At 42.4% G+C, this 26561-nt stretch overlaps 1 protein-coding gene across 3 annotated transcripts; it reads right to left on the reverse strand.

Annotated features, from left to right (window-relative positions):
• Positions 1-1448: 1448 nt before the first annotated feature.
• On the reverse strand, positions 1449-25853 carry mfn2 (mitofusin 2). Of its 3 annotated transcripts, none has more exons than XM_014146144.3 (18): positions 25634-25853; positions 21412-21590; positions 19196-19331; positions 18824-18986; positions 16534-16658; positions 15045-15153; positions 14806-14913; positions 10887-11040; positions 9386-9453; positions 8992-9113; positions 8702-8828; positions 8480-8584; positions 7776-7878; positions 7386-7609; positions 5642-5797; positions 5225-5421; positions 4260-4394; positions 1449-3181 (listed from the first exon to the last, which is right to left on the reverse strand). In XM_014146144.3, the coding sequence occupies exons 2-18, from the start codon at positions 21584-21586 to the stop codon at positions 3112-3114; spliced, it is 2277 nt and encodes a 758-aa protein (XP_014001619.1). In that variant the 5' UTR covers positions 21587-21590; positions 25634-25853; the 3' UTR covers positions 1449-3111. The 3 variants fall into 3 exon arrangements, with proteins under 3 accessions (XP_014001619.1, XP_014001620.1, XP_014001621.1); XM_014146145.3 differs by lacking the exon at positions 25634-25853 and adding an exon at positions 24811-25040; XM_014146146.3 differs by lacking the exon at positions 25634-25853 and adding an exon at positions 24816-24998.
• Positions 25854-26561: the final 708 nt, after the last annotated feature.

The following is a 26561-nucleotide window of genomic DNA, read 5'->3' on the forward strand; positions in this document are numbered from 1 at the left end:
TCCAAAAAGTACGATCTTTGTCCCCATATACAGTTGCAAACCGTAGTCTGGCTTTTTTTATGGCGGTTTTGGACCAGTGGCTTCTTCCTTGCTGAGCGGCCTTTCAGGTTATGTCAATATAGGACTCGTTTTACTGTGGATATAGATACTTTTGTACCCATTTCCTCCTTTTGCTGTTGTTCTGGGATTGATTTGCACTTTTCGCACCAAAGTACGTTCTTCTCTAGGAGACAGAACGCGTCTCCTTCCTGAGCGGAATGACGGCTGCAAGGTCCCATGGTGTTTATATTTGCGTACTATTGTTTGTACAGATGAACGTGGTACCTTCAGGCGTTTGGAAATTGCTCCCAAGGATGAAACAGACTTGTGGTCTAAAAAAAACAATTCTGAGGTCTTGGCTGATTTCTTTTGATTTTCCCATGATGTCAAGCAAAGAGGCACTGAGTTTGAAGGTAGGCTTTGAAATACATCCACAGGTACACCTCCAATTTACTCAAATGATGTCAATTAGCCTATCAGAAGCTTCTAAAGCTATGACATCATTTTCTGGAATTTTCCAAGTTGTTTAAAGGCACAGTCAACTTAGTGTATGTAAACTTCTGACCCACTGGAATTGTGATACAATGAAATAATCTGTAAACAATTGTTGGAAAAATTACTTATGTTATGCACAAAGTAGATGTGCAAACCAACTTGCCAAAACTATAGTTTGTTAACAAGAAATGTGTGGAGTGGTTGAAAAAACGAGATTTAATGACTCCAACATAAGTTTATGTAAACTTCCCACTTCAACTGTAACTGCACATTTTAGTGGCCTTTTATCCTCCCCAGCACAAGGTGCTGTGTAATGATCATGCTGTTTAATATGCCACACCTGTCAGGTGGATGGATTATCGTGGGAAAGTAGAAATGCTCACCAACAGGGATGTAAACAAATTTGTGCACAAAATAAGATAATATTTTTGTGCGTATGGAACATTTCTGGGATCTTTTATTTCAGCTCATGAAAATTAGGGTCCAACAGTTTACATGTTGCATTTATATTTTGTTCAGTATACATATGAGGTACTCATACCATAGAATATTCTATCTGGTATACTAACATTATACATTTGGTTAAACTTTTTTTTTTCTTCTATATTACGTTCAACAGCAATTTAAATAAGTTATCACTTTAAATCCTATAGTTCTTTAATTAAGCACTATATTTCCATATCCAGCTCCTGACAGGTGCAAGGGGACTCATTACTGTGATTTACAGCCAATAAAAATGTATCTTAAAGCAAAGGAGCTAATTGGACTGTAAATGTCATTATCCTGTGTATTCAATTATGCTCCCCTGAGCTGAAACTAATGTTAATCAATACAAGTCACTGATTCCACCATAACGCAGATCCCTGCAACTCGAAGGGTTAAGCAAAATAAAATGAACACCTTGTCCATACACATTTCATTCTTCTTCATCAACACTTCTTTAATGCACTTAACTGTACCTTTTTACATTAATGGTTAACATGACAACAAAATTACAAACAGTCATTGCATGCAAGTTTACACATTACAATCTACCTCAAACATCTATCCAACATTGTATTTGCTTTGTAACTAGGGGGAAAATAAACTAAAAGCCAAATTGTCAAGTACAAAAAATTAAACAGAAGCAGCAAAGTATAAAGTGCACATTTTCATTCAGAACTTTCCAGACCACTTTCCAACTGCCTTGGCACAACCACGACCCAAAGCAAACACACAGCCAGACATACACCTGAAGGACAACTGCCATTAGTGACACTATTCAGAGACATTAAGGTCGAGAGACATTTACAAGTCATAAATAGGCCTTTCAAATGATAGTGCTAATGCCTGAATATCATATTAAAAAAAGAAAAAAAAGAAAAGCAATATGCCAACATAGCAAGTACATGTAGCTTTCACAATCTAAAATCTCACCTACTGAGAAGCAAGGCTTTGGGGTGCAGAGGTTTGATCATGATAAATAACGGTGATGTTTCCACTATAACGATCCTTTAGAGTCGCTACGATGAAAAAGCACAGGGTCATGGACCACACACTGCAAGTTCTTTTTAAAAAGATCCTTACTTGTAGTTTATTAGCATTTTTTTTGTCATTTTAAATAGAAGCCTGTTTGTAAATGATTATAAAGCCCAAAAGGATTGTTTAGTGTCTTAGCACTAAACAAGCAGTCTAAACAGCTACGACTTCTCAACAATGATCGCTGAATTGCTACAGGCAACAGCTCGGACAGAGCGTGATCCACTCTGTCCAACATTGATTTACATGGAGCAGAAGACAAATCAAAGAAAGCAAGAATGACATAATACAGTGCACGACCCCAAGGCATGCGAGTGCATTCAGAACGGCCTAACGTCTCCATCACCTAGAATGCTAGTCTACTCTGTTTCATATAGCCAGTGTTTCATATAGCCAGTGTCATTTCATAGTCTGAATATAGAGTTACCACCACACCGTGGTGCAGTAAGCTTATAGGAATAAATCACTTTGCATTTCTGCTACACTTTTTGGATGTTCCCTGGTATTTACAACACAAAGGTTTTTTTTCGTGACCATCTTCAGATTGCCATTATTTCAGGGTGGCACTTAATCTTCCGTGTTCAAAAGGCATGTAACGTCAAATCAAGTACACAAACGATATGCAACCTCTTTTGCAACACATGACTACATATCATATGGCTGTACTTGGTATCAAATAAATTTATCTTCCATAAAATGCACTGATAAAAGATGTTATCTTTAAATGAATGTGAGCGCCAAAAAAATATTCTAAAATGTCCTAAAGGAGAGAGTGAATGATTTGAGGGGCTGTCCATGTCTAGCAGGGTTGAGTGTCAATTAATTTTCAAGCCATTCCACTTTTTTGAAAGTATTTTTTTTTACAATATGACATTTTCAAATTCATCCATTGAATTTCAGTTCACTTCCTGATTTGACCACATTGAAAACCAAATTGACCCCGACCCCATTGTCTAGGTAGTGAGGACTCTCCCCCTCTGGTTAACACAGGACAGCCTTGGTCTTTTCACAGTCAACGTTCTCTCCACGGTTCACCTCACGGTCGGTCAGTGGTCACTTCTACCGGCCCTGCTGCAAGTACTGCTGGGTGAACATGTTCAACTCACTGTCCAGCCAGCCAGCCTTATTCCTGCCAGGGGACAAGACAACACCACACTCAGGTACAGAGATAGGTACACACCATCAAGACAGTAGTAGTGCCTTGTCTTCAATGAAAGCCGATGGTACTTTAATACCATACTGAACAAAAATAAATCGCAACATGCAACAATTTCAAAGATTGCGTTACAGTTCATATAAGTAAATCAGTCAATTGAAATGAATTCATTAGGCCCTAATCTATGGATCTCACATGACTGGGCAGGGAACCAGCCAATCAGAATGAGTTTTCCCCCCACAAAAGGGCTTTATTACAGACAGAAATACTCCTCAGCACCCCCCACCCCTCTCAATCCCGCAGGTGAAGAAGCCGGGTGTAGAGGTCCTGGGCTGGTGTAGTGGTCCTGGGCTGGTGTAGTGGTCCTGGGCTGGTGTAGTTACATGTGGACTGCGGTTGTGAAGCCGGTTCGACCTACTGCCAAATTCTCTAAAACATTGGAGGCGGCTTATGGTAGATCATTTCTCTATCTGGAAACAGCTCTGGTGGACATTCCTGCAATCAGCATGCCAATTGCACGCTCCCTCAAAACTTGAGACATCTGTGGCATTGTGTTGTGCGACAAAACTGCACATTTTAGAGTGGCCTTTTATTGTCCCCAGCACAAGGTGCACCTGTTTAATGATCATGCTGTTTAATCACCTTCTTGATATGTCACACCTGTCAGGTGGATGGATTATCTTGGCAAAGGAGAAATGCTCACTAACAGGGATGTAAACAAATTTGTGCACAATTTTAGAGAAATAAGCTTTTTGTGCATATGGAACATTTCGGGGAACTTTTATTTCAGTTCATGAAATATATTCTTGTTCAGTGCAGTTATGCCCAATAATTTTTTCCCCTTTACTATGAGCCCGTTGAGAGTTGAAGTTATTGAGAATGCCAAGGAGCCTTGAACACTGAGCAACGATGACTGAGCAGTGTCCGAAATAGTACCCTATCCCCTATGCCGTGCTCTACTTCCGCCCAGAGTCTTTTGGGCACTAGGTTTCATAGGGAATAGGGTGCCATTTCAGACGCGATCAGTGTGTTACCGCGCCTCATGTCTTACCGGAGCAGTTTGGCCTTGCTCTGCAGCGCATCCAGCAGCTCGATCTTCGTGTTCATGTCTGTGATCTCATCCTCCAAGTTCTGCCGCGTCACGTCCACCTGCTGACACAGCTGAGCAAAGGTGCCGGCCAGCTCCCTGCACAGACAGACACACACCAGAAGCTCAGGGCCACGCAGTCTAAACTCACTTAGTGAACTCGCTGAACAAGATTCCTATGGAGCCATGTCAACTTCAGCATGTCCTCAAGCGTTTAGGCATTTTGAGGAATAACGCTTTGAGATTCAGGGGCCATATGTGTACCGAGCATCTCTGAGTAGAGGTCCTCATCTAGGATCAGTTTTCCCCTATCCGTGTCCTTTTAGGCCTCGTGATATAAAAAACGAAAACTGATCGAAAAATCAGGAGTCCTTGGGTCCTACTTACGACTGTTAAGTCAGCTTTGTTTTCAGAATGACCTACAACTGCAAAGAGTAATAGACTCACTCGGTAGCTTATAGGCAAACCGGATTCCACTGCCAGTCCCTCCTCTCACCACCAGAGGGCCTCTATGAGGCATGTTCAGAGAACAGCTCCCACACTGCAGGAGACTATTTATATAAAACAGGCTTACATAACGTTGTGTGACAGATTGACTGGCCAGTGGTTCTAGAAGAGGCTTTAGCTAATTCTACACTAGCTGTCAAACATGCAGGAACTGAACTACGGAGAGTGGCAGTGTGGAGCCCTGCCAAACATGCCATCTCTTTGTTGAGGGGATTATACTGGCCTTGTAAGACCCGGTTGTGGTGGCGTAGGAGGGCAGCGGGCAGATGGAGAAATAGATGGAAAGAGCAAATGGACAGAGGGAGAAAGTGAGATGGAGTGTAGTGAAAGAGGGATAGATAGGAAGAAAGGAGATGTAGTGAGAAAGGGAGTGAGTGAGTCAGACAAAACAGACCGCTGTGGATGGGGTGTCCATTACTCACTGCTGAACCTGGTGGCTGCAGTTGGAGCCGGTGTAGCTGACGATGAGCTGCAGCTTCTCGCTGGCGTAGTCCACAAACTGGCGCTTGAAGGCCCTCTCCTTGGCCTTGGTGGTCCAAGTGAGGCGCTCGTACACGTACAGCAGGCCGTACAACCCTACCGAAAGGGCAATCAGACGCCAGCCCACTGCCTTCCAGATCTGACACACACATTTTGAATACTTTGATTTTCAAATGAACCGTTGTTGAGTGCAAAGGAAGAAAATACATTTCATGCCTGGGTTAAACAGGGGAAAACACTGAAAGTGTCAACTCCTTTCCAACTTGTTTATGGAGACGACACTTTTGGTTTAGGGCTTTGTCAACAACCATTTGCACATTCTTTAAAGGCTTCACAGTGCGTGTTTCCTCTATCCTTACCACGCCACCGACGACTATGATGCCCATGGATGTACGGGAGGTGAGGGAGGCCAGGCCGGTCACCATGGAGACCATCAGCTCCTCCTGGGTCATGGAGTTCTGGGGGAACGGGGGCATGCTGGTGCTGACCGGGGTGAGGGCCATGGGCCGAGGAACCTACAGGACAGACACCAATGACGTATATAAACCCTGCACAGCTGATGCTATGTCTTGACCAATTAGAGCCTTCAAATCCACCGTTCCACCATTATCATACTCCTCCTTTCGGAGATTTGATAAGTGAATCAGGGGGGGAAAAAAACAATATCCCCACATTAAAATATCCAACTTGTCAACAATGCCACAATGTGCGGAATATGGATGCAGCCAGCACCAATTCAAGCGATGTGGGAAGACATTTCATATGCAAGTATCGAAATTATTAGTGTAGTACTTTTTGGTCCATTTTAAGAGATAAGCTGTCAGGAGCAGTCTGCGGTACGGTGTAACCACAGCAACGCACGCAAGTAAATGTCTGTATGCTAGCTAGCTTACAAAACAATATAAAGCATGGATGACGTGGCGATACGTGTGTAATTGAACGGCTGTTCTTATGGATTTTCTAATAATCCTTTCACAGCTGTTGAACAAATATTGTGCATTAACAATGAATGTAGTTATCAGCAGCCAGCCTGGTGCTGCTATATGACATGCTGTATGGAAAAAGGCCACCAGTGAACCCAGTGTTTACAGTCTATAGATGGGTTAGCCGACAACGCCACAAATGTGCGCGCTTCAAATGGGGCAGAAGTCGGCTTGCTGTTGTGATTCTGGAGGCCCAGATTGTTTGCAAGAATGACAAACTGCCATCTGGGGATTCGTAAGTGGCTCGTTTCAGCTCATTTCATTTTGTTCTTGATACCATGTCTTGTTTTGAGGCGTTTTGACTGGATTTCATGTCAACGTTAATTTGGCAAAAATTCACTAGCTAACCAACAACTGTAACAAATGTATTTGAGAGACAACTACTCAAATGTATTTTTTTCAATAAACATAGAAGATGAAATGCATCTTACATGTCAACAATCTCTCTGCTGAACAACCAACCTATCCATGAGTGAACCAGTTCCTAGGTTTACTGTACCAATAGTAACTAACTCATGGCTCTTTTTACTGGCATCATGGGGGACTAACTTTACATCAGCGTTATTTCAAAGCACTGAGCAAGCACAGGAATAAGAACCCAGAATGGAAGATGCTTGTCTGATACCAAAGAGGATTCGCCCCTTGTTCCACTGAGAAAAGGTATTATTTTATCTTATCCCTTTACAGGGACAATATGCTTTTCAAAAATTAACAAAGCAGTCACCCAGCCAATGACTTGGTAAATAGCTGAGGGATGGTGCTGGAGAAATGTAACCACAAACGAATAGACAGCGCTATGGATGATCATCCATGAGATCAAAATGATAGTTAAAATTATGTTTTTAGCCTATACAGTGTTCGCTTACAATTACATAATTTACAAAGGAGTAAAACAAGCTTATATTTATTTTGGGGGTTCTGATGGGGTAAGAAAATGTAACTAAACTCGAGGCATTGTATATTATATTCTTTAAGAATAAATACATTTAAAAGTCGAAAAATTGAGGAAGCGATCACAATGACGCCTTTAGGGTCAGGATTGGGGGCTGGTGTAAATCTGATCCTAGATGTGTGGTGAGCTACCTCTACCTAACCCTTTCCTTACGGAATTCACACACACCTGGTCGTTGTAGCCCATGAGGGCACGTCGTGTGTTCTTGGGTCCCAGAAAGCGGTTGACCAGCATGGTCCAGCCCAGGGAGAAGTGGAAGCCAATGTCCTCCTGGAAGTCACTGCACAACTTGTCGCAGGCCAGGTCGTAGCTGAGGGTGAAGATCTGCTGCCGCGGCACCAGTTTGTCCACCTGCTCCTGGACCGGCCCCGGCAGCAGGGGCTTCAGACCATCTGAGAAGGGGGATGCTAGTTGACAACATCTCCACGTGGTTTCACAACTGAACAACAATTTAATTTACTGGGAATATTTCAGCCAGTGTGGCTGGTGGACCAAAAGGTTCCTTTAAGCATGGGATGGGGTTTGGAATTGTGTGAGTGCCGCTGCTGCGGGACTGACCGATCATCTCTGTCTGGGTGGACTGCAGGGCGGCGGTGATGGCTGTGGAACACCTCTCAGACATGTTCCTGCCCAGGCCCTCCTCAATGTGCCTGTGGAGCTCCTGGAACAAACACACACACACACAGTACATCACCACCAACGCAATCGCAATGGTTCAGTCCCAAATGGACACCCTATTACCTATGTAATGCACTGCTTTTGGCCTGACCCTTACACTACAGCCACTTCCAAAATGGACACCCTATTCTGTACATAGTGCAACACATTTGGTCAGAGAGAAAACAGAAACTGTACAGTATGACATCGTGAACATACACTAAAATATAAAACAATCCAAGTTCATGGCAGTTTGCCAATCTGAACATACCCTAAAATGTCAAAGGGTGTGTTCAGGTAATTCCCTGCAAGGGTTGTTCTCTTAGAGATGATAGACACCAGGACAAAATTGGCTCTAGGGAGAATTCCACTAACACTCTGAAAAGGATTGAGGCCTACGGCAGCAGCGGCCCATCCTCCTCCTAGAGATCTACTGGGTATGCAGGCTTTTGTTCCAGCCCTGCTCAAACATCTGATTCAGCTAATCAAAGTCACGATGACAGCCGATTAGTAGAATCAAGCATAAACACCCAGTAGCAAAAGGAGCGGGAGGAGGTGTGTGTGTATGTGCGCTTGTTTGTGTTGGAGGCCAGGGAATCACTCACGTTCTTGTACACCTTGAGCACCACCTGAGAAGGATGGAAGTCCATGTGGAAGTCATCCACCAGCACAAAGAGTCGCCTGATCTCTTCTGCCATGGCGTTGGACACCTACACACACACAGGTAAACACACAGGTAAACACAGGGTGTGAGGGAAGAACAACATTCAGTAGACCATTCTTAGAATTCAATCGTAGCGCGGCAGCCCATTTTAAACGTGACCTACCTGTCGCTCTACTTCCTCTGTGATCTTCTTGATCTTGCTCTTGCAGTCCAGAGTCAGCAGGTCCAGCTGTTTGTCGATGAACTCCATGCGGTCCTGGCGCTCCTCCCTGGTTTCTAGGCAGTGAATCCTGAACACACAAGGTTCACAAAACATGGAGCACAACTGTTTACCTCGCACGGCAGCCATTCCCCATCACTTCTATCATATCAGTTCAAATGAAGGAAAGGAGACAAGGAAGACATTTTGACAATTGAGGCAGCCTGGGTACGTGGCGTGACCCGAGAAGTCACCTCTGCTCCTGAGCCGCCACGTGCACCGAGTCCATGATGAGCCGTAGGGTCTCCGAGATCTGCTTGGCCCTCACAGTGTGCTGCTCAAACTTGGTCTTCACCGCAGACTGAGAGATACACTCCTACAACAGGGAAAAACAGAGTTTCATAAGAGGGCCTAGTGAATGGGCAGAAATATCCTCATACGTTCAACGGCTTTCAAATGTAGAGCTCACGCTCTCCTAACTAGAGCATGCAGACGTGAAACAAGTGATAAAAGAATGGTGTTGGATTGGAAGTGAACTGCACCGGCACTTGAGCAGAGTTCGGTACATCTCTAATGGGAACCTAGACGAAGTATTGTAAACTGTATACCACATTCACTCCGAGAGGTTATTTCATTAGAAAGCCTTACCTCGAAGCGCCTCTCAAAGTTCTGGAACTCAAACATCCTGGCCTGGAATCCCTCGGCCAGAGCACCACCTGAACAAGTATGGAGAGTGTTTAACTTTATTTTTCTTGGATATTACATCCTTGTTTTTCTGTGAATGTCTACCTGTGTGGCATACAGTGCATTTGGGAAGTATTCAGACCCCTTGACTTTATCCACATTGTTACTTTACATCCTTATTCTAAAATTGATTAAATAAAATCTCAATCTACACAGAATACCCCACAATGATAAAGCGAATAAACATTTTTGTATAAAAAAAAAATAAACAAATAGCTTATTCACGTAAGTATACAACCCTTTACTATGAGACTCAAAATTGAGCTCAGGTTCATCCTGTTTCCATTGACCATCCTTGAGATGTTTCTACAACTTTATTGAAGTCCACCTGTGGTAAATTCATTTGATTGGACATGATTTGGAAAGGCACACACACCTGTCTATATAAAGATCCCACAGTAGACAGCGCATGTCAGAGAAAAAAAACAAGCCCTGAGGTTGAAGGAATTGTCTGTAGAGCTCAGAGACAAGATTGTGTCGAGGTACAGATCTGGGGAAGGGTACCAAAACATTTCTGCAGCATTGAAGGGCCCTAAGAACTGTGGCCTCCATCATTCTTAAATGGAAGAAGTTAGAAACCACCAAGACTCTTCCTAGAGCTGGCCGCCTGGCCAAACTGAGCAATCGGGGGAGAAGAGCCTTGGTCAGGGAAGTGACCAAGAACCCGATGGTCACTCTAACAGAGCTCCAGAGTTCCTCTGTGGAGATGGGAGAACCTTCCAGAAGGACAACCATCTCTATAGCACTCCACCAATCAGTGGTGGCCAGACAGAAGCCACTCCTCAGTAAAAAGGCACATGACAGCCTGCTTGGAGTTTGCCAAAAGGCATCTAAAGGACTCTCAGACCTTGAGAAACAAGATTCTCTGGTCTGATGAAACCAATATTGAACTCTTTGGCCTGAATGCCAAGCATCACGTCTGGAGGAAACTTGGCACCGTCCTTACGGTGAAGCATGGTGGTGGCAGCATCATGCTGTGGGGATGGTTTTCAGCGGCAGGGACTGGGAGACTAGTCAGGACCGAGGGAAAAATGAACGGAGCAAAGTAGAGAGAGATCCTTGATGAAAACCTGCTCCAGAGCGCTCAGGACCTCAGACCGGGGCAAAGGTTCACCTTCCAACAGGACAACGCTAAGCACACAGCCAAGACAAGGCAGGAGTGGCTTCGGGACAATTCTCTGAATGTTCTTGAGTGGCCCAGCCAGAGCCCGGACTTGAACCCGATCGAACATCTCTGGAGAGACCTGAAAATAGCTGTGCAGCGAGGCTCCCCATCCAACCTGACAGAGCTTGAGAGGATCTGCAGAGAAGAATGGGAGAAACTCCCCAAATACAGGTGTGCAAAGCTTGTAGCGTCATACCCAAGTGTGTGTATGTAGCGTCATAGACAAGTGTGTGTATGTACCCGCTTCTGGCATCCCCTGGGCCTTCTGAACACGGGCCTGTAGGACCTCCTTTGCAGACACAAAGAAGATGCGGTCGCTGGCCTGGGCCCGGTCAACCACGCCCAGCTCGTCCACCAGGAAACTGCTGCAGCGGTCCATGTGCTGCCTCCTCACCTGGGTGGGGGGGACACAGAGTGGCCGGGTTCAATAGAGCCATTTCTGTTTACCCTTAAATGTCATGTTTGAGTGATGTGTGCGCATCCCAACGTCAAAAAGCTCTGTAGCTGGATAGCTGACGTTGATGTCAGGACCTTGACAAACTTGCAGTGCGTGAGTAAGGACCATGAGGACATGCAAGACTGATGGCTATTTTTCAACAATATTATTCATCTAGCTTTATTTGGAATATTGTACCTTGCCTCACTGGCATGTAGTAGGTTTCTAGGTTATCAAACCTCTAATGACATATGTAGACAGTCTGATTACATGTTAACTCACACGAGCGCCATTTGAAGTTGCAAGTGGTTGTATCAACTTCCATGTAAACAAACCGCTTTCTGATGCGCACGCAACTTTTCATGACGGGGTCTAACACACACCTAGTGTAAACAAACCTACAGGCACACACTCTTCCTTTAACAAGTTGTATTGGCAGACCTGAAATGGTCACAAAATATGGGATGTTCACTAAGGGCCGGGACGTTACCAGTATCGCGATACTTGTTGGTGTCGTGCCAAGGAAACAAAACGCCAAGCGGTATTAACTTCTTCGGGAATACAGCCCCAATGTTGAAAACAAACATCATTATGTTGTCATCCAGAGTCACATTTATTTATTTTCAAGTCTATAGCACACAATATTTTACATATAGCAGGCTTTTAAAAAAGGACCAAAGAGTCCGTTTCATGTTTTTATTTGTCCCCATGGAAAAAGTATTGTGATACTGGCATCGTTACAGCCCTCATGTTCAACCTGACATTTATTTCAAGGGCATAAAGCCAGACTGAGGGCAGTCAGTCCCAGATCAGTTTCCTGGCTAATCTCCAGGTGTAGTGTCCTCAGATTCTGTATTGGGTTGTATTATATCAAACATCTGAAGTGTTTCCCTTGTTGGATGACTCCCATAACTGTTTAAAAAATGGATAGTTTACCCAAAATGTCATAACCCTTGAGCAAGGCACTTCAACCAAAATTGGTTCTGTAAGTCTCTCTGGATAAGAGCACCTGCTAAAATGACTCAAATGTAAATGTATAACTTATTAATAAGACTGTGGTGGATTACAACCTCTCCCGGCCCATAGATGACGTTCAAGATAAGGAAACATCCAACTTCTTTGGGTGAAGTAGACAGCACAGAGAGAGGTGGGTTGAGTATCACAAGTCAGAAAGACAGGCAAGTCCCACAAGGTCTCGCTCAACCACCGGCATGATACGGCCATGTGAGTTGCAACCCTATACTTGAAATCAACACTTGGGCAGACCCTAGTGCCAACCCTACCTCACCATTAACTTAATTGCTGAATCTAACACTGTACTCTTGCAGGCAGTAGTTACCCCATGTACTCGGCTCAACCACGACCTAGAATCTGGCACAAACCCATCTAGCCTCTCCTTGTATAATGTTACCCGGAACACCTTTCACCTATTCCATTTATTAGCCCAAAAAACTATAGCTAATGCTCACCAAAACACTGGTATTTGGTGTAACTGTGATCTAAGGGTCAAAGCTAACGCTAACGCTAACTCACCTCAGAATTCTCATTGTAACCCTGACGGCTAATTCTAACTCACCTGAGAGTTCACAGTTCACTTTCTTTCACAATGTACACCATTTTAAAACCGTCCAAACTCCATTCACAACCGGATTCAGTTGGTAAGAGAGATTCAGTCAATAATAGGAATAGATTGTCCACCATCTTTTTTAAATATTATTTGAGAAGGTCCGGTCTGGGGATGTGAAATGTAAAAATGTTCTTCATGTTTTAAACTTCTCTCTCGTTCAAACGATAATAAGAAAAGAAATGACGTGAATCCACAATTCAGATATGGTCTTGTGTATGACCGCTAGGGGGCAATGCAAATCAATCTACCTCAATTTTGGCTACCTACCATAGGGTTGTCACTAGTTACCACAGCCACAAAGTCATAAAACCTGTCTATTACTACAATTGATCTTCTTAAAATGTGATTTTAAACCTAACCACACTGATAATTTAAGGTTAGGCATAAAGTTAAGACCAAAAAGCAACAAAAATTCATGAATCTTTACAATATAGCCAATTCTGACTGTGGTTGTGCCATCTAGTCCAAACCCCTACCAGACGGCGCTCACCTTACTAGTGTTCCCCACCCATTCAGCAACAATTCTCTGCTGTGTGCCTCTCCTCCAGGTTCTCACTTATCATTGTGATGGATCGTTCCAGTGATATATGTAACAGCGTGTTCATAGACGTCCAACAATCTGTTAATGCCACGTATGGTGCGCTTTGTACAACTTCTCCATCCGGACCGTCACGATTTTTCGACATGGCATCTTGTAGTAGGTTTCTAGACATTCCATTAGGGCAACATTGAAGCTGACATCCTCTACCTTTGACAATGGCTGCATATCAAATGCAATCCTTTCTGTAATCAGTGTTGTGATTTTCTCAGTCTGTCCCTTATCGCAATGCTGCCAGCAATGGGTTGCGTCTCACGGTGCTTCCCTTTCAGCATTGCACCTGTACTGCCACAGTAGCTCAATTGCACCTCGCAAAGTTTGCATTTCACCACCTTCTCCTTTAAAAACTTCTCAAAGTATTGCCATACAGGACTTTGCTATCGCTTCCCTGTCTCACTGACAATTTTTCCAACTGTTAACAACGATGACGTGCGAAGCGCTTAATATGCGTGGCAAATCATTTGAAAGATGCACATCTCCTCCTACTAATGTAACAATGCTGTAAGTATTTAATCAAACATTTTCCCTTGATGATGATCAGGACCTGTTAGTGGCAGCTTTGTGATCCTAACTCTGTAAAAAAAAAAAAAATTAAATGAAGTTGTAGAAACGTTAACAATCCCAATTTCGTTTAAATGTCACACCCCTAATCCGGTCACATACGGACCTTTGCCACCAAGGAAATGTATGGATATTGTCATTCATCAGCGTAGAAACAAACCCTCACCTCACAACCAAAGCCAAACCAAACTGTTCACGGTTAAAATGTTGCCGTTTTAAAAAGCTAATTTACTGCAATTCGGAGGGAAAATCCATTTCTTGTGTGTTTATATGATACCGGGGGGGGGGGGGGGGTCGGAGCCTGCCCGAGTTCCTACATTTATATATATTTTTAGTAGTCAGGGCCCGCGGTCTGTATTGAACCAGTATTTTTCTTACATGTTAATATGTCAGTGTATTCTTTCTGTTGTCAATATGTCAGTGTGTTGTAAAAATGTGATTGTATTATAAAATTGTTTTGTAAATGTTTTAAAGACTCTTGGAAGATTAGTCCTAAAATAAAATACGTTTAGCCCTGACTGCCAATGCTAAAACTAACCTCAGCGTAACAAATGACTGCCAATGCTAAAACTAACCTCAGCGTAACAAATGACCGCCAATGCTAAAACTAACCTCAGCGTAACAAATGACCGCCAATGCTAAAACTAACCTCAGCGTAACAAATGACCGCCAATGCTAAAACTAACCTCAGCGTAACAAATGACCGCCAATGCTAAAACTAACCTCAGCGTAACAAATGACCGCCGATGCTAAAACTAACCTCAGCGTAACAAATGACCGCCGATGCTAAAACTAACCTCAGCGTAACAAATGACCGCCAATGCTAAAACTGACCTCAGCGTAACAAATGACCGCCAATGCTAAAACTAACCTCAGCATAACAAATGACCGCCAATGCTAAAACTAACCTCAGCGTAACAAATGACTGCCAACTCACCTCCTCCATATACTCCGGCTCCGAGGCAGAGGCATCCCAGCGGTTGTTTAAGATGAAGATGTTTGGACTGGAGAGACGCTCGTTGACCTTGTGGAAGAATGACTTCTCCTGCAAAGAGTAGTATTTGTCTGTTCAAAATCCAATATACAGTATACCCTCAGACATCTTGACTGGCATTTGGCCAACATGCAAGTTCGGGCCGAGTGGATTTCTTTCTAGAGTAGAAACATGTTTCTTACCGTCTGCATCAGAGTGGACTCAGAGTTTGCCACCAGGACAAAGACGTCGGCGTCCAGGCAGAACTTGTCGATCCAGCTGTCCAGCTCTGTCGTGACGTCAATACCGGGGCTGTAGGAGCAGAAATATGGGATAACTTCAGGTCACAAGGCCACAGTAGAAACTATACTGAACAAAAATAAATGCAACAATTTCAAAAGATTTTACTGAGTTACAAGTCATATCAGTCAAATGAAGTAAATCACAGGCCTTAATCTATGGATTTCACATGGATTGGGAATACAGATATGCATCTCTTGGTCACAGACACCTTAAAACAAGAGAGAGAGGCGTAGAGGCGTGGATCAGAAAACTAGTCAGTATCTGGTGTGACCACCATTTGCCCCATGCAGCGCAACATCTCCGCATAGAGTTGATAAGGCTGTTGATTGTGGTCTGTGGAATGTTGTCCCACTCTTCAATGGCTGGGCGAAGTTGCTGGATATTGGCGGGAACTGGAACACACTGTCGTACACGTCAATTCAGAGCATCCCAAACATGCTCAGATGGGAGACATGTCTGGTGAGTATGCAGGCCAGGAAAGAACTGGGACATTTTCAGCTTCCAGGAATTGTGTACAGACCCTTGCAACATGCATTATCATGCTGAAACATGAGGTGATGGCTGTGGATGAATGGGACAACAATGGGCCTCAGGATCTCGTCACGGAATCTCTGTGCATTCAAATCTCCATCAATAAAATGCAATTGCGTTCGTGGTCCGTAGCTTATGCTTGCCCAGACCATAACCCCACCGCCACCAGTGGGGACTCTGTTCACAATGTTGATATCAGTAAACCTCTCGCCCACACGACGCCATACACATGGTCTGCGGTTGTGAGGCCGGTTGGACGTACTGCCAAATTCTCTAAAACAACGTTGGAGGCGGCTTATGGTAGGGAAATGAACATTAAATTCTGGCAACAGCTCTGGTGGACATTTCGGCAGTCATGCCAATTGCACGCTCCCTCAAAACTTGAGACATCTGTGGCATTGTGTTGTGTGACATAACTGCACATTTTAGAGTGGCCTTTGTCCCTCAGCACAAGGTGCACCTGTGTAATGATCATGCTGTTTAATCAGCTTCTTGATATGCCACACCTGTCAGGTGGATGGATTATCTTCGCAAAGTAAAAATGCTCGCCAACAGTAAAAATAAATTGTGCACAAAATTTGAGATAAATACACTTTCTGCATATGAAACAATTCTGGAATATTTTATTTCAGCCCATGAAACATGGGACCAAGACTTTACATGTTGCGTTTACATTTTTGTTCAGTGTATATGAGGATATTGTAGTTTGTAGAACAGGAGTATGCATACAAAGATTAACGGCGAAGTGAAGAGTGGTACCCATTCCAACATCAACCCCCGAGCACTTCCAGAGGACTGAATGCCAAAAGGGAATGGTCTACCTGATCCTTTTAGATGTGTGGTGTGTGTTGCCCTCACCTGTCCACCAGCACCAGGTCGTCCCTAAGCAGGGCACACTTGACTTTGGGCCACATGACACACACCAGGCTTCCTGCATCCAGGTCCTCATCCTGATGTAGAGCATGAGCTAGCTGGTTCACCGTCTGAGAAACAGTGAGCGAGACAGAAATAGAAAGTGATTGCGCAAGAGAGAGAGAAAACATGCAATAACATGTGTTCACATTTGAACTTTGACTACATTTGATTGTATGAGTCATTATAATAAAAGGACAGATTACTAGGAAGGAAATAGATTCATAATCTATTGGCATGTGTCCCTATTAAAACCCATAGCAACGATACCACGATGACATAACATATTTCCATAGAGATAAGGATTCTATGGAAAAAGGTTACTCATCTGTGCCAACAAATAAAGTAGCCAGGCAGAGATTTTTCCTATGAGCAGAGCAGAGGTCTGTGTTGATCATTAGCCAGCGGAAATGACCGGCTTTCGTCCCCACGGGGAGAGAGGAGAGACCTGGGAAAGTTGTTAGCAGCCAGCATGCTTCACCCAGACCTACAGTACAGTCAAAAGTTTGGATACACCTTCTCATTCAAGGGTTTTTATTTTTACATTGTAGAATAACAGTGAAGACATCAAAACTATGAAATAACACATGTGGAATCATGTAGTAACAAAAAAGTTATATTTTGATTTGTTTATTTTATATTTGAGATTCTTCAAAATAGCTACCCTTTGCCTTGATGACAGCTTTGCACCCGCTTGGCATTCTCTCAACCAGCTTCATGAGGTAGTCACCTGGAATGTATTTCAATTAACAGGTGTGCCTTGTTCAAAGTTAATTTGTGGAATTTCTTTCCTTCTTAACGCGTTTGAGCCAATCAGTTGTGTTGTGACAAGGTAGGGTGGTATACAGAAGATAGCCCTATTTGTTAAAAGACCAAGTCCATATTATGGCAAGAAAAGCTCAAATAGGCAAGGAGAAACGACAGTCCATCACTACTTTAAGACAAGGTCTGTCAATACGGAAAATTAAGAACCATGAAAGTTTCTTCAAATGCAATCACAAAAACCATCAAGCGCTATGATGAAATTGGCTCTCATGAGGACCGCCACAGGAATGGAAGACCCAGAGTTGCCTCTGCTGCAGAGGATATGTTCATTAGAGTTACCAGCCTCAGAAATTGCATCCCAAATAAATGCTTCAGAGTTCAAGTAACAGACACATCTCAACATCAACTGTTCAGAGGAGACTGTGTGAATCAGGCCTTCATGGTCAAATTGCTGCAAAGAAACCACTACTAAAAGACACCAATAATAAGAAGAAACTTAGACCAGGAGAAATCTGTCCTTTGGTCTGATGAGTCCAAATTTGAGATTTTTGGGTCCAATCCCTGTGTCTTTGCGAGACGCAGAGTAGGTGAACGGATGATCTCCGCATGTGTGGTTCCAACCGTGAAGCACGGAAGAGGTGGTGTGATGGTGCTTTGCTGGTGACACTGTCTGTGATTTATTTAGAATTCAAGGCACACTTAACCAGCATGGCTACCACAGCGGTACGCCATCCCATCTGGTTTGGACTTACACAGCTGGAATGCGAACACATGATAAGAGCGACAGAGCATTCAGGGTTGCTGGTGTTTTGTTGATTCTGTTGCTATGTTTGGACACGCGGGTCAGTAACAGGTTTGATCGGGATGCATTTCATAGGCACGCAGCCATATCTGGGTCATAAACTACAGTCAACAGGGAAGGGGACATTTCTGAGCTCCTTTAGGTGATTGTGATACATTGCACCAACATTTCGATCAATCTCGTTTACTGCTGTTATACTTAGATGGGCATTGCATCACAGTAATTACAATGCCTAAACTAAGATGGGCTTGGGAGATTTGAACACATCAAAAGGTTGAGAGCATGTTCTTGTCCAACTACATTCAATTTAAATCTAAACTTACTCTAAAGGATTTGTGTGTTGTGCTGAGCAAACCCCGAGGAAGGCGCAGTGCCGAAACATTTGTTATCTTTATTAAATGTTTGGGAGGACACATGTGCGACTTTATTTTTTATAACGTTTTTTTTTATTCCGTTATTCAGCGCCTCACAAACTTATTGGGTGTGTGTGCACTTAGCTAGCATGCTAAGAGTTCAGAGAAGTCTTCCAGGGTGCAGTATTCACCTTTAAGGAGCTTTAAGTAACGTCTTGTTTTTTTTTTACCTCCAATTAATTTTATTCCAAAAAGTAAACACTTGTCCCTGTTGCTTTTTTAAAGTCTCTCTTTAACCTTGTGTGGAGGTACTGACTTTGATGCTCTTCTTCTCCTCTGATCCCTCTGTGAGCAGGAAGGACTCGTTGCCGTCGGTCCCCTCCACCTGCAGGAAACAGTTGGTGGTATGTCCTATCCCAGAGGGGAGCACCTTATCACATAGCATGGCGTTGATCACCGAGCTCTTCCCGTTACTTGTCCTATAAAGTAGAACACACTGAGTGAGGAACATTTAACACAGGTCTAGAGCATTTTCCAGAAATGTGCAGTAATCTAACCCATTTTTGGAGGGACAAAATTGTTTGTGTGATTCATTGAAAAATGAATAGCGGGGAATACATGCAGCTTCCCAACTCCAATGACTGGTGGCGGCATTGCCAGTGGTCATTACGCGGTGGAGGGAACGTACCTTCCGAAGAAGACACACTTCATGTGTCTGCGTGCCAGCACCTCTCCGATCCCTGCCACCTTTGACAGGTAACCGTGCACCTCCTGAACCTGCTCCTCTGTAGTGACTGGGTCCAGCTCCTCATTCCTATATGTGTCTGTGAGCAGTAGAAAAAAATGTAATCACACAACCATTGTAAACCCCTAGGAACTAGACTAGAGGTCAACCGATTAACCGGAATGGCCGATTAATTAGGGCCGATTTCAGGTTTTCATAACAATCGGAAATCGGCATTTTTGGACACCGATTGTGGCCGATTACATTGCACTCCACGAGGAGACTGCGTGGCAGGCTGACTACCTGTTACGCGACTGCAGCAAGAAGCCAAGGTAAGTTGCTAGCCAGCATTAAACGTATCGTATAAAAAAACAATCAATCTTAACATAATCACTAGTTAACTACACACGGTTGATGATATTACTAGTTTATCTAGCGTGTCCTGCGTTGCATATAATTGATGCGGTGCCTGTTAATTTCTCATCGAATCACAGCCTACTTCGCCAAACGGGTGATGATTTAACAAGCGCATTCGCGAAAAAAAGAACTGCCGTTGCACCAATTTGTACCTAACCATAAGCATCAATGCCTTTCTTAAAATCAATACACAAGTATGTTTTTTTAAACCTGCACATTTAGTTAATATTGCCTGCTAACATGAATTTCTTTTAACTAGGGAAATTGTGTCACTTCTCTTACGTTCTGTGCAAGCAGAGTCAGGATATATGCAACAGTTTGGGCCATCTGGCTCGTTGCGAACTGTGTGAAGACCATTTCTTCCTAACAAAGACTGTAATTAATTTGCCAGAATTGTACATAATTATGACATAACATTGAAGGTTGTGCAATGTAACAGCAATATCTAGACTTAGGGATGCCCCCCGCTGGATAAAATACGGAACGGTTCCATATTTCACTGAAAGAATAAACGTTTTGTTATCGAAATGATAGTTTCCGGATTTGACCATATTAATGACCTAAGGCTCGTATTTCTGTGTGTTATTATATTATAATTAAGTCTATGATTTGATATTTGATAGAGCAGTCTGACTGAGCGATGGTAGGCAGCAGCAGGCTCGTAAGCATTCATTCAAACAGCACTTTTGTGCATTTGCCAGCAGCTCTTCGCTGTGCTTCAAGCATTGAGTTGTTTATGACTTCAAGCGTATCAACTCCCGAGATTAGGCTGGTGTAACCGATGTGAAATGGCTAGCTAGTTAGCAGGGTGCGCACTAATAGCGTTTCAATCAGTGACGTCACTCGCTCTGAGACCTTGAAGTAGTTGTTCCCCTTGCACTGCAAGGGCCGCGGCTTTTGTGGAGCGATGAGTAACGATGCTTCGAGGGTGGCTGTTGTCGATGTGTCCCTGGTTCGAGCCCAGGTAGGGGCGAGGAGAGGGACAGAAGCTATACTGTTACACTGGCAATACTATAGTGCCTATAAGAACATCCAATAGTCAAAGGTATATGAAATACAAATGGTAGAGAGAGAAATAGTCATAATTCCTATAATAACTACAACCTAAAACTTCTTACCTGGGAATATTGAAGACTCATGTTAAAAGGAACCACCAGCTTTCATATGTTCTCATGTTCTGAGCAAGGAACTTAAACGTTAGCTTTTTTACATGGCACATATTGCACTTTTACTTTCTTCTCCAACACTTTGTTTTTGCATTATTTAAACCAAATTGAACATGTTTCATTATTTACTTGAGGCTAAATTGATTTTGTTGATGTATTAGATTAAGTTAAAATAAAAGTGTTCATTCAGTATTGTTGTAATTGTCATTATTACAAATAAATACAAATAAATAAAAGAAAAATGTTTGGGTCCTCCAATAAATCGGCATCGGTGTTGAAAAATCATAATCGGTCGACCTCTAAACTAGACCAACACTGAGAAAATACATTGTAATCAGCCCTACGACGCAAACTTGAGGCGGCAAATTCACTTAGTGAATGACATGTGGGTGTTGAGTGCCAAAGACAGGCGGAATAAGATTTCCATTGTAGTCCACACACGGTACTGTTTGGACTGAAACCTTGCTGCCAATAGAACAGGCAAGTGTCAATCAATTCCACACCACAAAACATTGTGCTTTTCATTGGTGTAAACGTGTAAAAGAAAGCCAGCTTTATCGACCACAACTTGTGGTAAGGTGGAAGGCTAGTAGCTACCTTCCAGAAAGTAGGAGCTTTCTTTGATGTATGCAGCCAGCTGCTCGAAGATGCCGTTGATTTTCTTCTTGGCCGTGACAAAGTGCTTGAGCGGACTGGCGTTTACCTCCGCCATGAGTCTTTTGTCTTTCTTGCCAATAGCGTTGGGGTTAGGTCGCGTGAAAACCAGAGACATTGCACTGAAAAAGAGAGCAAAGAGACAAAACGTGTATTACTGAGAACAGATCATCCTAGGTAAAAAATACATTACATTTTATTTTTTTATTTAAAAAAAATAAAAAGGGGGGAAAAAAAAGGATGGAATCATTTACAAATGTAGGCTGTCACTAACATGTAGGCCCTAGCTTCCTCTGAAATGGTGATGATATTGGAAGGATAGGCTTAGCGAGCGACTAATCCCAACTGAAAGTTCAAAACCCAGGGAGAAAATAAAACGAAGCCAAATCCTTATCATATTCCAGTTGATAAGGTCTTTAAAAAAGATAATACCATGTTACGTGATAAGGCTACATTTCTTAGCCTACCTGCTTAAAATACAAATTGTAGAAGGCATTCGAAGTGTTTCAACAGTGAAAACGGAAGGAATGACAAGACACCTTACTAGTCAAATAGTAGCATAACAATGGCTTACGTTTCAATGAAAAAAACTAAAAACTTCATTAACTGAAACCTATTTAAAACATAGGCTACATTGTTCATTGGGGAGTCAAATGTAGAGTAGAACGGTCCTTTGAATGCCAGCTGCTAATAGGAAAAATGCTGCCCTGTTCAAAATGGTGAGGATGTAAACAATACATTCACTCTCCTATTAGGATCCCACAGAATGGAAATCGGGATGTTTCCAGATCCCTTTTCAGCTAGTAAGCCTCGGCTATAGGCTAATATCCACTCTAAACTTTTTTTTACAGTTTACTTTTTCAGGAGAGTGCTTTAGATTTGGGTACCATATGCAAGATAGATTGTGAATATTTTTGGAGCTGAACGACACACACCTCATTATCAGATGACATAATTACACAGGAGAAAAATCGACTTCAGAATGAAAACCAGCTAGAATAGCTTGAAAAGAATCAGTTTAGTTTCCATAAATAACATTGACAAACAATAGGCTAATGGTCAATCAGCTTACTTTTAACTAGTGATTGGGGGGGAGGAAATCAATAGGTACATATCGGGATATTATTTAACAATATAACGCAATATTACTTGTGTGTTAGTTGGCTGTAACTGCATCAAAAACGGCAGTATTTTTCCATACATATCTTGTTCTCCATCTTTTTCAATAGTGAGCCAATTTGTTTTCAGCACTTTTATTTCCATGACGGATCAAAACTTGTTTTCTCATGGCTCTCTTGTCCCTCTGGGCAATTCCACATTAATAGAGTGATGCCGCGACTCAGATTTTTCACTTTAAAATGTTTATCAGGGCAGATGCAAAATTTGGTAACAGAATGACGGCACAAAAAGCACAAAATGTCATTATTTTAACATACTTCGCATCCGCACTGTTCTTCAAGTACAATGTGTTTGTCAAAGTTCGAGGATTTTATTTTTTAATTAGTACTTGTGCATAGAGTTGTTGTTGTTTTCACTTTGAAATCATTGGTTTTTGTTTGGCATACATTTTAAAGTGTATAATGCGAGTCTCAGCATCACTTTGTTACCGTGGAATTGGCCCACTGCAGAAAACATATGGTGAGCAATACTTTTGGAACATCAAATCACAATAAATCTTGAGAATCGCAATAGGCCTACATATAGTATCGGCACCTAAGTATGGTGATAATGTCATATCAGCAGGCAGCCTAGTGGTTAGCGCATTGGGCCAGTAACCGAAAGGTTGCTAGATCGAATCCCCGAGCTGACAAGGTAAAAATCTGTCGTTCTGCCCCTGAACAAGGCAGTTAACCCACTGTTCCTAGGCTGTCATTTTAAATAAAAATGTGTTCTTAACTGACTTGCCTAGTTAAATAAAGGTTAAATTCCCAGCCCTAGTTTTAATCTAAACTAATGACATCGTCATATCGCCTATATTACTGATGCATAGCCTAGTGAATCACACAACCACCATAAACATCTCAACCAGGTTCATTTGACTTCGTGATAGATATAAAAAGATAATGCGTCTTCTATCAAAGCATTTTTGTAGTCCTAGAGACAGAGACAGTATAGGCCTACAGATCTAAGGCAAAGAGCACATGCACTGGTACGTGCTCTGCAGGAGTGCCAGACTTCACAGCCAATTGACTGTCACCAGGAGCTCTTGGCACCAGGTTACTAGTGTCAGGTGTCAACCTAAATGAAGCCTTAGACATTGCCATCTGATAATCTACCAAAACTCCATGGTAATCTGTGATTAGAGTGCCTGAGTGAGTTAACAACAACTCCTGAAACCTTATATCTGTCATATTGTAGAGTTGACATCAGCAAGCAATGCATCAACTCATGATATCCAACAGGATCTTAGAATGCACTCTTAATAATGATAGTAAAGAGCTCAAAGTACAGAATCTTAATTTTTTATTGTTCAATATGATCCTAAACCTACCCAACCCTAGTGACTCAGTCAATGAGTGTTCAACAGAGAGAGAGAGAGAGAGAGAGAGAGAGAGAGAGAGAGCAGCTCTGTGCGTCACCTTCAGTATGCCTACACTGTAAGGACAAGCATGATTTGCTTTTGGCAGCTGTCCCCATTCCCCGTGTCAGACAGCCGTGGTTCACATGGACTACTGCCCTGTCAGTAATGGCAAAGCTCAAGCGACAAGCATATTGTAGCCCATGTAAAACTCAGATGTCTTTTTCAGCCACAGTCCATTCTTTGCAGTCAATTCTCAATTGCAATCTCAAATGTGTTTTGCATTTAAGCAGTCAAATGTGCAATATCTTGAAAATGTGACCGCTGACATGCAAAACAATTTCGGACTAAATCAACAGTTGACTTATGACCAAAAAAAAGATCGTTTGGATAGAATTTCCCTTTAATGCCGCTTTCCAGACAAAAAAAAGTGCTCAGTTTCCCACTTGGAAAATATCAGAATCAACTAATAGGAAGCTATGTGCAAAAAGCGTGTGAAAATTTTAACTAATGGATTCCTAGTTGACTTGAAAGCACCCATCACATTTGGTGTATGTACAATCTGTAGCTAACTGCCTGACTATGTGCATAGGCACCACTCCCCCGGATGACTGTCTGTGATCCCTGGCCGTGACCCAACTGTCCGAGGGCGTCTCAGAGAGAGCTGGATATGAAGAAAAAAAAACATTTACATTTCACACTTGTACATATGTGAAAAAGGACAACTAGAAGCGGACCCTATTTGACCTTTTGTGTAAAGAGTAGAAAAATTCCCATCAAAAGAGATTCAGCATTGAGTAAAACAGAGGGTAGGTGCCACTTACCTTACCTACTTGTTAGATCAACCTTCAGGGAAAATACTTGGCTAATGTTACTTTATCTAGTTAGCTGGACAAGAACTTGATCGTTAACATTCACCTACATTTCGCAAGAGACTCAGCCGAGGCTGCAGTGGACAAGCTAGCTACATTAACGTTACCGCAGTGACCTGAGGGATAATCCACCCTAAAAATGAAACGTGCTACGTCATGATAACGTTCTCATGACTGGAGATAGGGGATCATTTGCCTAGAGATAGAACACAGGCCTTGTATATCGTCATGACAAAAGTGTATACATTTCATAGACATGTGCTAAAACGAAATAGTGGACCCAATTAATCAGCTCAGTTTTTCCTTCAAGTACCATCACGCAACGTGATTTTCGCTTCTCGTCTTGTCCTACTCGCCCTGTTTGTTTCTGTGTGAAAGGGCCGTTGGCCTTGCGAAAACTGGAACCACGTTGACAATTGTGAAATGTTATAACTAGCTAAATATTTCACATGCTGATATTGACTTTGGTATCATTGTGGGGTAGTTAGCTACGTTTGTATAGTCTGGGTTACCAGTCTTTTAGCTAACATCCCACTCCTGTCATTTGCCGAAGACTGGCTAATAGCGGGTAGATAGCTGCCGTTAACTAACCACAAGTGACATTTGCGCTGGTTTTACAAGTTTCTGACTTTGGACATTACATAGCTAGCTAAAGAGTTCGCTACAAAGGTAGCTAGCTAGAAGGCTCCGATGCTTCACGTTGTCTCACGTGAATGTAACAACGTTAGCAGCTAGCTAACGTTAGCTAGATTTAGCATCACTGGAGAAGTCTTACCACGAAAGGGTGGACTGATTTATAACCAGTCTTCTTGCATCTTGGTCCTTCGATTATAGCAATGAATATGTACTCAAATGTTACAAAATCTAGTTAGTTAGCTGTTTTCGCCGACCTAGACAATTAAATGACCTAGCCAATGAATGTAAAAGGAGTAAATTTTGTAATTTTCACGTCCTTGATTATTTTTGTGGTGGTTGACAACTACAGCAAAGGCACATTATCGCCACCTACTGGAGTGGAGTGTAACTATGGAGTACCTAAAAATCACTGTAAATAGATAAATCAACCATTAAACGTAAACGTAGGTATACAGAAAGAAGTACGCAAATAAATACAAAATATCGATAAATCAACACATTTTGAAATTATTCCAGATAAAGAAACCATATACACCTTCTATCTCGAGAGACAATACTTTGTGGCTTTAGAGTAAAATAAAATAATTAACTAGTAAGATCTATCAATAAATATTTCAAAAAATATGTATGGAAATAGATTAATCAATAAACAAACTGTAATCACTATAACAACAACACATCAGTTGAAAAGTCACAGCCTAAAAGCTGTTTCCCCAAAATACAGATCTAGGATTATTTTCCCCTCCCCCAATCCGAACCTTAACCATTAGTGGGGAAAATGCTAAACTGACCCAAGATCAGAATCTAAGTTTAGGGGCAACTTCACCCTACCCCAGCCTAAACAGCAGCTGCTGTCTAAGTATTCATCAAAGTAAAGGCATTTGGCCATGAGATTTGTGGAGAAGCAGGTATTGTATACACTATGTTGGGACCAATCAATGAATATACATTTATTTAGGACATGCCATTGGAATAATCTCTGACTGAACAGTCTATTCTGTAATTGTCTCATTCATTCCTCTCTTTGTTAGGGCCATAATGAAAACAGTATTTTGGCTTTTGATACA

This window comes from Salmo salar, chromosome 15 (assembly GCF_965601325.2).
Source record: "Salmo salar chromosome 15, fSalSal1, whole genome shotgun sequence".
Lineage (NCBI taxonomy): Eukaryota > Metazoa > Chordata > Actinopteri > Salmoniformes > Salmonidae > Salmo > Salmo salar.